This window comes from Felis catus, chromosome A3 (assembly GCF_018350175.1).
Source record: "Felis catus isolate Fca126 chromosome A3, F.catus_Fca126_mat1.0, whole genome shotgun sequence".
Taxonomy (NCBI): domain Eukaryota; kingdom Metazoa; phylum Chordata; class Mammalia; order Carnivora; family Felidae; genus Felis; species Felis catus.
Genome location: NC_058370.1, coordinates 118,061,716 through 118,078,135, shown reverse-complemented (window position 1 = coordinate 118,078,135; position 16,420 = coordinate 118,061,716). Strand labels below are relative to the sequence as shown.

Below are 16,420 nucleotides of genomic sequence, written 5' to 3'. Positions count from 1 at the left end.
TGCAGGACTTGAGCTCACGAATCGTTGAGACCATGACCTGAGCCGAAGTTGAGCGCTCAAGTGACTTAGCCACCGAAGCGCCCCTGGGAAGGTTGCTTTTAACTGCCTCTTGGCCTCAGTTTCCTTATCTGGAAAGTCACAGCACCTGTGAGGATAAAATAACATGCATGAAGTGTGCTTAAAACCGTAAAGGATTAAATAATGGCTTGGTGCTATCACTGTCATTATCATTGTCGTCGCCATCCTCATCATCACCATGGCAGTTACTGCTGCTACCAGGGCGGCTTCCCTTGCGGGGAGGGGCAGGGCTCCTGCTTCTTGGATTCAATCTTATAAACTACTTTCCTGTCCATCTGGTTCTCCCTGATGCTTCCAATTCTTCCTGTTGCTCCCTATTTTCAAACAGAAGAGCACTTGATCATGGAAGCAAGCCTGTGGGTGCATTAAACTATTTAAAAAATAAGACTGTATTACTATTATAATAAAAACGTAACATCTCCATTAATGGTGTAACTAATGCTGTTTAATGTAACCATGTATCCTGTTGCTTCCGCAAGAATAACAGAGCCAACTGGGAGGATGTCTGTGTCTTAGACATACATATTACATCGAAATGTAGACAAAAAGGCAACAGAGATCTGAGTCCTTTCTTTCTGCATTACAGAGTCACACAGATGCCTTGTGCTATGTATACTAAAAGAACGCCATTTTCTCGATTTCCCCATCCTCGAAACTCTTACACAATCATTTATTCTGCTGGATTTCCTTTAAAAAAAGTGGAGCGAAGTGAACACTTTCCCATCCCCTGTGCTTACTTCTGACTCGAATGTAAGCCTCTTCCCCAGTCGCTGGACACTGATAACCAGGAGTCACAGGAACAGAACCCAAGCAGGTGTCCTGCAATGACTACCACTGACAGCTGAGTGAAGCAACCTTGAAAATCACAGTGAATGATGCACAGGGAAGGTCCTTGAAATAAAAAGGACGTGAAATAATGTCATAAAGGAACCTTCATAGGTGTCTCTGGAGGCTTCCCTGTTTTCCCGGTCACATTTTGCTTATCAACCTGGCAAGAGAACTTGACGTGTAAGTATCTTGGCCGTGAAGCAAAATAGTGCGTGTGGAAGTCAGGAAACTTGGAATCGAATTTCAGTTTCTGCCATTATCGAGCTAATTAAAATTCTTTATATCTTGCTGCAAATTGTTCCACCTGAGCTAGGTAGGGTGGGACGGGGTGAGTTCTCTCTGGCAGGTAGGAAACCGATAGTTCTCAGCCTTCACTGTGCATCGGTAGCTCCCGAGGAGTTTACAGACATCCGGGTGCTCGGGTTACACGCCACATCAATTGAACCAGGCCCTGTGCAGGTGAGACCGAGGCAGGTGCACCAGGTGATTGCAATGACTCCAGCCTCGGCCCGCTGGGACAGTGTGCGTAAAGCTTTGCGTGGAAGAAATGAAAAGGGAGAGCACAGTCCTGCCTGGCGCTGGGGTGGGAAGTCCGCTAAGTGGGAACACGGAGGAGTGTCGCCTACAGAATCTGCTGGGGGCGAGGGGCCCATCAGGGTCCAACACTGGGAGCAAGGTATCGTAAAGCTACAAAGATTGCTGCGCTTGTGTCTGCTGACTCTGGTCTCATTTTCACGTGGCTAGGCTCGCTCCCCCTTGCTTTGCTGGCTTCTCTTTCTAACACTCTTATTTGGCAAAAGTAGTTGGATTTCTCTGTTCTACAGAGTGGTCAGTAGAAAAGCACTGTTAACTTGGTATGATCATTTGTGTTAAAACACAAGGTGAATACAGTTCAGTTGTGTCTATTTCCTTGCCTTCTGAGAACTTGGAAGTCCTTTCCTCTCTCCACCTAATCAAACCTTACCTGTTTTTCAAGCACAACTTAAAGCCTACCTTCCCTATTCCAGTCCTTTTTAATGCTCTCATTTCCTAAACTAGAGCATTCCTAATAGATACCATTAAACATTTAATTGAATATCATCTTATGTTGTTTGCCTAAACAATCTCCCTAAAGGTCTAGCCTTCCTAAAGCTTCTTGGAGACTCTAGCTTAGCAAGACTCAAGCCCTGTACGTGAAATGTGTTCATAAGTATTTGGTCATCTTAGTTGCCTGTTTATTTTCTTGGGCCTATTTTATCATTCTTAAAATTTTTTTTAATGTTTGTTTATTTTTGAGAGAGAGAGAGAGAGAGAGAGCAGGGGAGGGGTAGAGAGAGAGGAAGACACAGAATCCGAAGCAGGCTCTAGGCTCTGAGCTGTGAGTGCAGGCTGACAGTGGGGGAGGCTCAAACTCACGAACTGCAAGATCATGACCTGAGCCGAAGTCAGATGCTTAGCCAACTGAGCCACCCAGGCGCCCTTATCTTATCATTCTTAAAGGGATGTGACCACAGGCACTCAGACTCTCCTAGCAGTGGCTGCCAAAAGGGTCTATAGAAGGTTTTGCTCCTAAACAGCCCTCTTGAAGGCACTCCTACACTCCTACACTATCCTTTCAGATAGTAGCAGTGAAATACTTTCGGGTAAAAGGGTTCTGGGAAAACCACTTTTGGGTAGAAGGATTCTGGGAAAACCATAGTCTGAGGGAGCCTGTTCCAGGTGAAAGAAGCCAGGTCATTGGCAATTATGGACAACTACTTGCACTTATGCTAAGGCAACTCCTAGAACCTGAGAGGCTCTTCAGGAAATCCCAGGCTTAGCTCTACCCTGAAGACTGTAGAGCAATGCAGCTGAATACAACTTTCTGCAAGGATGAAACGTTCTCTAACTGTGCTGCCCAAAACAGGCACTTGAAATGCAGCCAGTATGATTGAGCAACTCAATTTACACTTTTATTTTAATTACATTTAAATCTAGCTGCACGTGGCTAGTGGCTACCATCTTGGATAATGCAGCTATAGGGAGATGTAAATTAGAATCACGGAAAACAAAAGGGCTGGGTGTATCAGGAGCAAGAACATTTACTCCAGCTAAGGCTACTGAGATATTTCCTTCACTCTTACCACCGAGAAGGCTCTCTGCATTGAGGGAGAGCCAGTCATGGCTTCCATAGTCCAGAACCATGACCTAATGCTGAGGAAGGTAACTTCAGTTAGCACTACATTTATAACAAACAAACATCCACATTTCAAAATGGCTGAGAAATGGGCTTCTTGGAATCCTTGAATGGTAGAAAACATCTAGTAATTCTATCCATCAACACATAGTTGAGGAAAATAAAACCTAGAGGACCAAGACACCGTACTCAAGGTCACATGAAGTTGAATATTCTGCTAAGAAATTTATCACATATATTAAAACAGATTGCCAACTTTCAAAGGTAGAGTGCACAAAAACATAATTAACACTCAAATGAAGTTGAACACAATTTAATATTTGTGATTCAAGACATTCTGTGACATTTCAGTCCCGAAAGTCCTAATGAACAGCAGGTTAGGGATACTAACATGCATTTGTTGTCCTATGACAAAACCTGGCAGTTGCTTTTTTGAATAAGTCCCTCAGAATATTATTTTTTTTTAACTTGTTACTTGTGGCTTTGCCTAAAAGAGGGAAGAAGAATATATACGATCCCACTTGTTTAAGCTAGCTGGTGGTTTAAATCCTATCTAAATGGGTGTTTAGCTTCATAATGGCCCTTAACATACAAAATTAATGCCACAATCAGTATTGCGAGGCCTGCTTATCCAAGAGTGGAGGTGAGTTGGTGGTAACCCAATTATTTCTTCCATTCTTCCTATATGAGACACACATTATTTGGTTAGGGTCATAGGGTACCCTGTGTTTGGACATGTGGCCAAGCATTCCAATCAATAGAACCATTAGTTCTAGCCAGTTGTCCTACAGCAGAGCTCAGGAAAGGATAAATTTCACTTCATTCCTGGAATGGGATTACTTGGAAAGGGATGGTGACTAATTTTTGATCTTTGAAAACTAAATCTTACTGCACAGTAGACTGTCCCACAGTAATCTAACTGACAAGGCACCTTTTTGGTTAAGACGATGAGTACTCTAATATACTGCTTTTCAAACCATCTGTAGTGAAGGCTCAGGTTTTTTTTCTTTTTTCATTTTCAATCCATTGTGGACTAATAATTCCATAAAATATAACAAATAAAAACAGAAAAAAATCCTACAAAATACAAGGCTTAATTTATTATTACTATTATATTCAACAGCTATAAAATTCCTCTGTAAAATTGCTATAAATATTTCTAATTGCTTAGTCTCAATTTCTGTACTGTCCAGACCACTGACAGTTTGCAGAATGCCTGAGGGTCAGACCTTGAAAGCGTGGCTCTAATATACTGCCTCTGTCACAGAGCTTAATATCTGCCCATTCCTCAGGGAAAACACACAGCTGTTTTTATTAGTTTTTTTTTCTTTTACCTTTTTATTTTCATTAATTTTTTTTTAATATTTATTTTCTTTTTGAGGGAGAGAGAGAGCGAGCGTGAGTTGGGGAGGGGCGGAGAGAGAGGGAGACACAGGATCTGAAGTAGGCTGTAGGCTATGAGCTGTCAGCACAGAGCCCGATGTGGGGCTTGAACTCACAAACTGTGAGATCATGACCTGAACTGAAGTCAGCGCTCAACTGACTGAGCTACCCAGGTGCCCTGTCTTTTTTTTTTTTTTAAGTAAGCTTTATGCCCAATGTGGGGTTTGAAGTCATGACACCAAGATCAAGAGTCACATGCTCTACCAAATGAGCCAGCCAGATGGACCTAGTGAGTTTTGATAATGTCATGTTTGAGGAAAGCAAGACCAGGGTCCTTGAGGGTCCTCCCAGTTGGCTGATTTGAGATCGGGGTTATTTGGGTCCTTGCCTGCTCAGGGTTCCTTTCCACCGCACAAGAAGCAGGGTCTTTGGGCTCATTCGAGGCAACCACAACTTGAACTCTTTATTCTCCCAAGGTCCTCCCTAGCAGCCAGTTTTGGATATCTAGAAACAACTTCCTCCTCCAACATTTATCTTCAATGGAATGGTAGAAGAGGAAACACAAAAATCAGGTATTATGAAAGGTATTCTAACAGACTCTGCCCTGCCAAGAAGACTTTCGTTTTCTATGATATCTGCCTAGATTTTTAATCTGAAAATATCATTTCCAGTTATCCTTCGACTGTGGCCTTGGGCCCACAACTCAGTTGAGTACTGACTATACAACTCTTAACAACTTGAAGTGTTTCATTATTACACGTTGCGTTGGATACATATTGATGGACTCTGGCTTAATAGTCCTCATCACAGTATCTTGGCAAATAATTCCCCTGAGCTCAAAAGAAGATGTTTTGCATGTGCCATCAGTCTTACTTCACCAGAGCTTGAATTTTAGTTTGTTGGGTAGTAGTAGGTAAGTTAATGTTGCTAAGAAAACTGTAGGAAATTTTCTACCTGTTTTTCTTTTGCTCCATCTGTTCATTTTTATCTGGAGTAATGTCATGATTTTGGTTTCCACTTGAAAGTTGTCATCTTTAAAAAACTGCTATACAGCAGGTTGGCTAATTTGCTTAATAAGAAAATACTTCACCAATGGAAAAAAATATCAAGATTAATGGATAATGATACCTTCTACTATAAAAGATACTTTTCTTAAAAAAATTTTTTTTTAATGTTTATTTTTGAGAGAGAGACAGACAGACAGACATAGTGTGAGCGGGGAAGGGGCACAGAGACAGGGAGGCACAGAATCTGAAGCAGGCTCCAGGCTCTGAGCTGTCAGCACAGAGCCTGATGTGGGGCTCGAATTCACGAACTGTGAGATTATGACCTGAGCTGAAGTAGGACACTTAACCGACTGAGCCAACCAGGCACACCAATTTTTCTTAAAAAAAAATTTTTTTTAATGTTTGTTTATTTTTAAGAGAAAGAGCACGAGCAGGGGAGGGGCAGAGAGAGAGATGGAGACACAGAGACCAAAGCAGGCTTCAGGCTCTGAAATGTCAGCACAGAGCTTGAGGCAAGGCTCAAACCCACAAGCTGTGAGATCATGACCTGAGCTGAAGTTGGATGCCCAACCAACTGAGCCACCCAGGCACCCCTAAGATATTTTTCTCTTTAACAGGTCTAAGAATACTGTAAAGTCAGTTAAGTGTCTGACTCTTGGTCTCAGCTCAGGTCTTGATCTCAGAGTTGTGAGTTCAAGCCCCACGCTGGGCTCCACACTGGGCTCCATGCTGGGCTCCACGCTGGGCATGAAATCTACTTAAAAAAATGTCTATATCTATATATATATCTATATCCATATCTATACCTATATAAAATACATCACCTATCTATCTACATATATCTATAGACATCTACAGATATATAAAGAAGTCTAAGAACATTAAGCTAAAGAAATATGTGTCTAAAGGTTCCAGGTTATCTAAGCAAAGGCACCCCGTATGGGTTTTGGCTGAAGCCATGCTTTCTTATCCTCTCTGTACAGATACCCATGCTGAAGCCTAGCACGGGGCTGGACAGCAGATGACTGCATCAGGGGTACAGTAGATATAAAGCACTTTCCAAACTGCACAGGTGTTAACACAAACTGTCATACACGGACTGGAATAAAACAGCACCACTGCTTTATCAAACTCCTAACTGTAACATTTCCCCAAATACAGCCCTCTGCTGTCTATTCCTCTCACATCCACTCCTGATGGTTGCATGATTCACTTCCCAAGTTCACTTCCACAACTCAAATATTTCTATTTTGCGTTTCTCTTTGCCTCAAATTCAACAGACCCAAAATAACACCAATCTCAATCTTCGAGTTGGATGAGATCCCAGGGGACATCCAATTTTGACTTTCATGGCTACATGAATAGCATTTATGAAGCTTCCAAGAGGGGTTCTCTAATCTCTCCTTTTACGGCTCCGCTCTAGGGAACTCCTCTCTTCCCAGAGCAGCCATTTTTGGTACTTTGCTTCCAATACCCATTCTCTGTCCACGTTTTCCCAGACAGGAAATATCGTCCTCTTTCCAGTTCCCAAGCCCCCGTTAAGTCAGCACCATCTGATGACTCCCCAAACCTTTCATTTCTAATCAAGTACAGGAGAGGTCAGGCCTACAGCTCCCTCTCCTCGCCCCACAATTCCTAGCATGTAATGGGTCATCAATAATTCATGGATGATTGACACTTAAAATCTATCAAGAGTTCAACCTTAGCAAACGAGCGTTTCTTACTTTGAATCTTGGGCTTCATGTGATGTTTTTGACCAAACAGCCAGATGAGAATTGTATCGTGTTAATCATAAATTAGAAATAAAACTGCAGTTCATTAGCAGATGAAATGATAATCGCTTATCGTTTGTACATCATTTAAAGACTCCCATGGAGAGAAGAGTGCTGTGTGCACTGGGAAGTGAAATTTCAGAGACATTTTGGTAAAAATGACCCAGCCTACAGGAGAGGGCTCATTCTTTTAAATTTCTCAGATTCCTCTTATCTTTTACTGTGTAGACAGAGTCTAGCTTTTCTAAAGTAAATTATCTTTTTTGTTACACCAGTGATGCAAGCACCTTAAAATTTCATTAAACATGCAAACACTGAACCTCTGGCAGCCAATTTTGTCTTATTTTCAAATAATTTCAGACAGATGGATAGAAATAGGGGATATTTTACATATCATTTCCTTATATTCCTGCAAAAAGAATTATGCCTAAAAATGAGTTATGGGTAGTTCAGTAAAGCCCAGATTCCTTTCTGATCCAAGGGCTAGCATTAGAAGAAATAACTTAAGAGCTACATGAGTGAATCACAAGTTATTACACCGACTTTCCAAGAGCTGTGTTGCAGCGAAAACTGCTAAAAGCAGGATTAACTTCTGTCGTTCAGAAGCTGGCATACAGAAACTCAGTGGGGCAGGCGAATTCCTCTCACTTCTCATCCTTCACTCGGAAGCCCAGCAAGTTAAAGACGTGCATAATTAAGTTATTTGAGGACTGCTACTTCCCAGAGGACACACTGAGGTAGAAATCAATCTAAAGGACAAGGAAGATTATCCTCTCCTGTTTAAATCTTTAATAAGGAACTACAAAAAAAAAAAAAAAAAAAACCCAGATACTCAAAAGCAAGTACATGTAAATGCATGTTTCTAGCAGCATATTCACAATAGTCAAGAGGTGGAAACAGCTCAAGTGTCCATCAACAGACAAATGGATAGACAGATAATGGTATGTACAATGGGATATTATTCCGCCACAAAAGGAAAAAAAAAATAGTACATGCTATAAGGTAGATGGACTTTGAAAATATTACGTTAGGTGAAATAAGCCAGACACAAAATGTTGCGTACCCTAGGATTCCATTTCTAGGAAATATCCAAATAGATAAATCCACAGAGACAGATGGTGGTTGTGAGGGTCTGGGGGTGGGAATGGGGTGGGGGGGGATGGGGAGAAATAATGGTAAGGAATTTTACTTTGGAATGATAGAATTGTTCTGGAACTAAATGGAATAGTGGTTGTCCAACAACACTGGGAATGTACTAAATGGCACTGAATTGTTCACTTTCAAATGGTTAAAAAATAAAAACAACTCAAATCTTAAAAACAGACTCTTGCCTCTAGGAGCCTCTCCACTGTAGTTTACACTTACCTTGCATACCATGGATGTCTTTGCTCCGAGCCTAGCAGCTTGGACACACTGGTTGGCACCTTTCCCTCCAAAGCCAATAAAAAACTTATGTCCATGAATGGTTTCACCAGTTTTGGGCAAACGAGAAGTAAGGCTATCATAATTTAAAAAGAGAAGGAAAAAAAGGCACATTGGTAACTGCAATCACTTTAAGTTCTTCAGAAGAGAGAAGGAAGGTTCTCTGAAGGAGCTCTAGTCTTAGCAATCAGAAGCAGAGATTATCTTTTCCTTTAAGGTAACATTCAGGGTGCCTGGGTGGCTCAGTCGGTTCGGCGTCTGACTTCAGCTCACGTCATGATCTCATGGTTCCTGAGTTCAAGACCCACACTGGGTTCTCTGCTGTCAGCGCAGAGCCCGCTTCAGATCCTCTGTCTCCCTCTCTCCCTGCGCCTCCCCTGGCTTGCCCTCCCTCTGTCTTTCTCTCTCAAAAATAAACAAACATAAAAAAGCGATAGCACTCAGTGGTTGGCATCACCTTCTAGAACGCATTTGCTGATGGGATTCTTTACTTCCCTACAGTCCCACAACCACGCTACTGATGCTCCACTTCAGATGACCGTTCCTAGTGTCTGTACTGCATCAGGGGTGTTCGTAGGTGCCTTTGTTTTCCATGATGGGGAGCTTTTAGAGGGAGGTAACTTCAGATTCCTGCTTCTCAGTGCCCCCAGCACAGACCTTAATTCACCATGGGACTTGATAAATGAGACCAAGTTAATGTGTGTTTCTGTACAGAGTGATCTGGTCACTTTAACAAGAGGTAGGAAGTGTAGCAGGATTCTGGTACACATGTTCAGGACCTACGGAGAAGGAGGAAGTTTCAATTCTAGGCACTAAGGAATCACACTTGTTTCCTTGCAGGTGGGGTGGGAGTGGGGCATTTCAGTGACAGGATCAGGTGTTAGCCCCAGTCCCTCCTGTTTACCACCCATTTCATGTACTGACTCAAAAACAGCATCTATTAAAAAACAAAAACAAAAAACGGAGTCTAAAGAACCTAGTTTAAAATTTTTACTATAGGAAATTTCAAACATACAAAACTAGAGAAAACAGTATATTAACTTCTCTACCCCCATGCACTCATCACCCAGATTCAACTATTGTCAACTCCTAGCCAATCTTGTTTCCGTCTGCATTTTTAGGGACTTCTCCAAGAGCTAAGGATTTTTTTACTGACCTGTTACTGCCTAATGAGGGTAGTACTAAAGGAGACAAAAAGTCAGGGTAAAAGGTTTTCTCCAGGATATGATTTTCGTAACATCAAAGTGGAAAATGTGAGGAAACAAATCTTTGAAGGACAGAAGACTTGAGAATGGAAACAGCCCTTGGTATAAGGGCAAGTGAAGAAGATGGGCACCAGTGGCATGAGGACCGGGTGGCCACAGAGAAGTGGGCTAGACGGACCAGATGGGAGGATGGCAGGTGTGACCGAAAAGGTTAATTAGCTTTAGATGGGAAAGAAAGGCCAAGAGAGCAGTTCACGACAGCAAGTCAATTGAGAACCTACTCTGTCCTGGCAGATTTGCAATTTATATTCATTTCCCACCTAGGCTGTGATCTTTCTGAAACCAGTTCTTATTCCTAATTATAGAGTAACAGAACAATGCCAATTCCTACAGGTCACTAACAGCCTGTTTGCAATGGAATGACTGATGGCTAATGCCAAGAACACGTGACTGTGTCGAGAACGACCAAGTTCAACCTGTGCACCTCCTTTATGTGGTTCTAAAAAATCTCAATAAACTGGGCTAAATGACTCCATTCCCAAGCAGTGCAGTGTCAAATATGGTTATTTGAGATTCAAAAGAGACTCATCAATAATTTGAAAACATTCTATTCCACTCCTCCCCTTTCAATTCTATTTTTATCTCCTATTCTAAATGCATTTATAGTACTGATGAAAAAAATCCATCTACAAGGTTCACTTCTGAAAAAGGTACTCAATCAAGAGAAAAATGGTTTTAATGTAATGTTATTATCCTGTCATTTAATTTAGCAATGACAAGTGATGATGAGATTTTGATTTGCATCAGAAATCTTAAACATTTTAGGATTCTGTTATGAACAGGCAATGATGAGTAATCTGTGCGACTGAGTATGTGAATTCTTGGCTTATTGATGCTGCTACAAACAACATCCATAACAACCTCAAAGAGAAAAAAAATATCCAATGTGGCTAAAAACAGGCAAATAACTTAATTAGTAAGACTGTGGGTAAAGAAACTTACGATTTCCACTATATTCATAGTTAGATCTGGGTCACAATTCACTGGTTTGAATCAGGTATATTTTTTTATTATTGACTGTGGCAAATCATGAAAAATATATCAGCAGATGATTATTGGGATGTATATATATGGGACGGAGGAGTGAAATCGGGGGTACAGTGTGTATGTGTTTGACGTGAGAGCAGATGGCTGGGATTTAAACTCCTTTCTAAACAACTTATATTAACACAAGCACTGTACTAATTTAGCCATCACTGAAATTTCTCACTCCTTTGGAACCCTACCCTTCTCTTTCTGCATCTATGCCCTACTCTTCTTTCTTTCTTCCTTTAACTGTGGACTTTCATTGTGTGAGGACAAGGACCAAGTCTGTCATGTTCTCCATTTTATCCGGAGGGCTCGCCACTTAGCATGGGGTTGATAAAATATTTGAGTGAATTTTTAAAAGAGTTTTCCCTTGTCTCTGAAGGGTGGCAGGAAATGCCACCCCAAAATACGACTGGGGGACAAGACATGCTGCCCAAATACGCCACTTCGGTATACTGATTATGTTGAGCGGTAGGCACGTGAAAAGTAGCAAATGGAGGGAGAGGCTTTCTCTGAACTGCCCTTATCTGCCTACAGACCAGTCCCCCGAAAGGACTCAATGGCCATGAATCCCCTCCCCAGGAGTTTCATCCACCAGCAAGGATGGACTCCTGTCACAGGAGAGGAGGCGAGAAGTCAACATCACACCCAGATAAACGTTGTCACAAATGTTGTCTTATCTATTTGTTCTACTGAGGGCTAGTTCGTCTTTCCTAAGCCATTTGCTCTCCCCCTAAGAAGCCTCCTTCCTTCCTTCCTCCCCCTTTCCTATTAAGAATCCTGAATTCCTAATTGCCTTGGGGAGTTACTCATTTTCCTCTGGGTATTTCCCATGTATACCTGGGGGATGCAGGCCAGTAAACTTGTTTTTCTCCTGTTAATCTTTTATTCCTGGGGTCTCAGCCAAGAACTGAGAAGGGTAGAGGGAAAATTATTTTTCCTCCCCTACATCTCTTTTCTGTCTCCCCTGTGTAGCATCCATTCTTACTTCTGAACTGCGGACGTGGAGGTGTTGATGAAAGGGAAGGAGACCGGCAGGGATGTTCAATTGTCTGGCAATGACAATTTCATGTTCTACCAGACCTCGCCCACTGCATTCCCAATATTAGCAGCCACTCCTGTCCTCTAAGCAGGAACTGTAACTAGAACTCATAGTATCATTCCTTCATTCATGCATTCATTCAACAAATGTTCTATTTAAAAAAAAAATCTTTTTTAGATTTATTTATTTTTGACAGACAGAGCACAAGCGGGGGATGGGCAGAGAGAAAAGGAGACACAGAATCCGAGCTGTCAGCACCAAGCCCGACGCGGGGCTCAAACTCATGAACCGCGAGATCATGACCTGAGCTGAAGTCGGAAGCTCAATCGACGGAGCCACCCCGGCACCCCTCAACAAATGTTCTATTGGTATTTTCCAGTATACCTCTACAGGACAAAATCAACTTGCTGACAATGTAGTAAGACCTAACCCTGATGCAAGTAATACATGAGTGAAAACAAACAAACAAACAAACAAAAACCTGTTGGAGCACGAGGTTACTATGATCTGATTCATGTTTGTTTGTTTTTTTAAGATCAAATTGGCTTTATTAAGCAATTCATGAATCAGGGCAGCATCTAGCAAGTAGAGGGGACCTCCCCAACTCACGGTTTTTTAAAATAAAAAGATGTATGTACATGTTCTTACAGGATATGTAAATGCGCAGAAAATGAAGTGTTAATGACAAGCATCCATGAAAAGGGTGGAGAGAGGGAGCAAAAGTTCATGTTTTACTTTATATACTTCAACAGAGAGGTATGTGCAACAAGAATATATCTGTGCATTATGGGAGGCCACTGGTTACTACTTCAGATTCATCTGGCGTCCCTGCATCCCTGCCACTTCTTCCTGGGCTCCCGCTGGCTTCTTGTGGGTGCCACCTGCCCAACTGACCCTTGCCCAATGCCAGTCTTTCCATTCCAGGGGTCTGTTTCTTTGTTATGGTTCCCCAGGCTGTTCCGCAGCATCGAGCGACCAGTTGAACACATCAGGTATCTTTGTATAGGCTTTTCTTGCTCCCTGGATTACAGACCTGCACAGTTTATGTGCACTGAAGCCTTTGTATTGTGCCCTTTCTCTTGAACCCAGACTAAGACAGTTTACTGCTTATTTTTTTAAGGGTAAAGGAACTGGAGTGGAAAGCACTAGAAAGTTAGTTACAGTCGCCGATAGGCAGAAGCATTTCTGAATTATAAATCCTCACTTACCTTGGATTACGCTTTCCTCTCTCTTACGAAATACCATGAAATTAAGGCCTGGTTCAAGAAAGGATCTACACAAGGCACCATCCCCTCGATGAAAGCATTGCTATGATTCGCCCCCAATTCAAACATAAGGTTTAGCAGGGCGCCAAAGACAAATTAAATTGCTCAAAGGAAACTAAAGAGGGAGCAGTACTGGTAGTTAATACACCATTGCTACCATTTAAAAATTAAGAACGGTGTATTTCTGAGTGGGGGAGAAAACCCAAACAGAGAAAACCAGTCATAAGAAATATATTTGAATTGAAAACAAATTAGTAGCTTTAAAAATGTCACATTTTAAAGTTGCACAGGAGAAAACACTGCTAACTGTTCAGAGATGGCCCCTCAGTCTTCTGGGCCTTGAGAGGCCGTGAGGTTAGAGCCTCGTTGTGCAAGGCAGCAGGCCTGAGCCGCTTACTGATGTATTACCTTTGACAGCTTTTCCCTCTTTGAACCAGCTTCTTCTCTTGCAAAACAGGTTTAATAATACTTGTCAACTCCTTAAATGCCTGGGTTTTGTGCTCTGAGTTATTTCACTGACAGGTGTTATCAGAACAACTAATCAATTGCTTTTAGCTTCTTGACAATGATGTGTTTGTTAGATTCTCAGAGATGATTCATACCAAGGGAAGGAATGACCTAGTGAAACAGGGATGAGAAGTCTTTTGACCAAAGAGGTCACCCTATCCGGGCTCCAGCCAAAAGTCAAGGAATATGTCGCTTTTTGGCTTTTTTCGTTCCATCCTTTCGTCTTTTGGCTGCAAGCTTCTGACACACTGGATGCCTCTATCTCTGTAATGGGGAATTGTACTATTATTGCCCAATTAAAATTCATTATTTATTATTCCTACTGCCTGTATTCTTCAACTGTATCTGTTCTTCTCAGCATTTGTGTGGGTCACATTTACAGAAATGAGAGTCATTTCCAAACCAACTTAGTGATATCTCTTTCCAGCTCTGTAAAAAGAACTTAGCCTCCCAACTAAAACTTCATTATGTGGTTCCCAACCCTAAATTTGCAGACAAAGGGCTTATTTAAGGGAATGAAAGCTGAATTATGCTTGAAACTGTTTTTTTTTTTTTTTTTAACTGATTTTGGCTACTAATCCTATCTTTTCCTGGTAAACCAGTCTGTGGCTAAAAAGTAGTTTTGCCTGAAGATGTAACTATTCTTGAACGTATAGGATACATATGAAGAATACTGGCCACAAGTGGCCAGCCTTCCAGAATGTCATATTCTTGAACCTTATTTATTTAAATTTTGCTGACGCATGACAAAGTGTGCCAGGTACTAGGGGAACCAATGAAGAGAGTATGGTCTCCTGTGTTCTGGTCTTGTGTGGCTTCCTTCCTTCCCATCTCTGCTCAGATGTTTCCTCCTCAGAGAGGTCTTCCCACACCACCTTACAGGAGATGTCCCCATTCCCAATTTTTGTTAAGTACATATTCATTCTGACAAAGAATACTATGTTCCTGGATCAGAGACCCAGCTTTTTAATTACTCACAATTACATTAGTTCTCCATGTCCCAATCTCCCCCAGGGTGACACGAGAGGAACTTCCAAATGATGAATTATTGGGAGTCTATATAGGAGCCCATACAGCTGCTGTCCCTCCTCCCCCCTGGGGTGGGGGAGGGGGAGAGGGAGAAAACACGACCTAGTGACCTTTGCATTGTAACGTAAATGGATCCTCGCAGGGGGAGCAGGGAGGTCTCTAGATTTACAGTCCCCAGAATGTAAATAAATGTGTCCAAGGGAGAAGTCCCTAAATCTCCCCAGAGGTCTCGGACTTGCAAGGTTTGTTTGCCATTCAAACATTCTTTAATCCTGGCGCTAGAGAGCTTTGCTCAGAAAGTCCCGATCACGCAGAGACGTGAGAACATTTATGGAGCATTGATTTCCAACGATTTTCTTCAGATCAGTATCACTATCTGACATTATAATACTCATTAATTTCTTTCCTCTTTCCCTATCTTGTTTTGGATTAACTGTATTCTACTTCATACTCACTACCGATGTGTTAACTCTCTTTTGTCTATTTTTTAAAAGATTTTAATCTCTACACCCAACGTGGGGCTCAAACTTACAACTCTGAGATGCTTAGGAGTTGCATGCTCTCTACCACTTGGGCCAGCCAGGAGCCCCTCCCGTTTTTGTTTTTAAAAGTGACAATGAGCATCTTTTAACTTATCACAGCTTATTTTCAAACATTACTACCACTTTACTTACAAGTGTAATTTACTTTACGATTGTATTTTTTCATTTCTCTTCCTATCCTTTGTGCTATTATTGTTACATATTTTACTTCTATATTATACAAACCTTACAATACTGTTATTTTTGCTGAAACTATCAATTGCCTTTAAAGAAATTAAGAAATAGAAGTAAGTCTTTGTATTTGCCATTTCTGGGCTCTTCATTCCTTTGGGTAGATCTGAGTTTCCATCTAGTATCATTTTGGTTCCACCTAAAGAACTTCAATACTTATTGCAGTGTGAGTTTCTGGTGATAAGTTCTCTCAGCTATTGTTTTTCTGTCTTTATTTCCCCTTCATATCGGAAAGATACAGAATTCTATGTAGATTATTTTTGAACCACTTTAGAGTTTTTTTTTTTTTTGGGGGGGGGGCTTGCATTGTTTCTGACAAGAAGTCTGCATTCAATCTTTGTCCCCTTACATATGTAATGTCTGTTTCGGAGACTTTTAAGAGTTTCTAATTGGTCTGCAGGAATGTGATTACAATGTGCTTTGTTGTTTACAGTATGCTTATCCTGCTTGGGGTTCATTGAAATTCTTAGATCTATATATTTATAATTTCCATGAAATTTGAAAAAAATTCAGCCATTATGTCTTCAAATATTGTTTTGTGCCTCACCCACTCTTACTCTTAGACTCCAATTACACAAATGACAGATTCCTTGTCTCAAATCACAAAGGCTCTGTGCATTTTGGTCATCTTCTTCTCTATGCTTCAATTTAGATGCTATCTCTTACTACCTTCAAGTATACTGATCCTTTTGTAATGTTTACTCTGCTGATAAGCCCATCAAAAGAATTTTTCATTTTTTAAACTTCTATTTGGTTCTTTTATGTATCTTCCACTTTTCTCCTCACTGTATTCATGTTTTTCTTTAAATCACTGAGCATTTTATAATGGTTCTTTTAAAATCCCTTTCTAATTCCACCATCCCTG

At 41.3% G+C, this 16,420-nt stretch overlaps 2 protein-coding genes across 17 annotated transcripts in view; one reads left to right on the top strand and one right to left on the bottom strand.

Moving 5' to 3' along the window:
* The window catches only part of BABAM2 (BRISC and BRCA1 A complex member 2), a 425,146-nt gene that overhangs the window by 2,500 nt on the left and 406,226 nt on the right, over positions 1–16,420 (top strand). Inside the window, exons 1-2 of one of the 9 annotated variants that reach the window (XM_045054777.1) lie at positions 1,566–1,582; positions 4,921–5,016. The gene's annotated coding sequence lies outside the window, so the exon portion shown is untranslated. Of the gene's footprint in view, positions 1–1,565; positions 1,583–4,711; positions 5,017–16,420 lie in introns of those variants that run through there. The other 8 variants (XM_045054775.1, XM_045054778.1, XM_045054781.1 and 5 more) reach the window with 8 other exon arrangements.
* The window catches only part of RBKS (ribokinase), a 102,811-nt gene that overhangs the window by 77,166 nt on the left and 9,225 nt on the right, over positions 1–16,420 (bottom strand). For 3 of the 8 annotated variants that reach the window (XM_045054774.1, XM_045054769.1, XM_003984371.5), the window contains exon 2: positions 8,589–8,721. The exons of the other annotated variants lie outside the window; for them this stretch is intronic. In XM_045054774.1, the coding sequence (XP_044910709.1) occupies positions 8,589–8,600 (12 nt within the window). In that variant the 5' untranslated portion in view covers positions 8,601–8,721. The remainder of the gene's footprint in view (positions 1–8,588; positions 8,722–16,420) is intronic. 8 annotated transcript variants of the gene reach the window in all.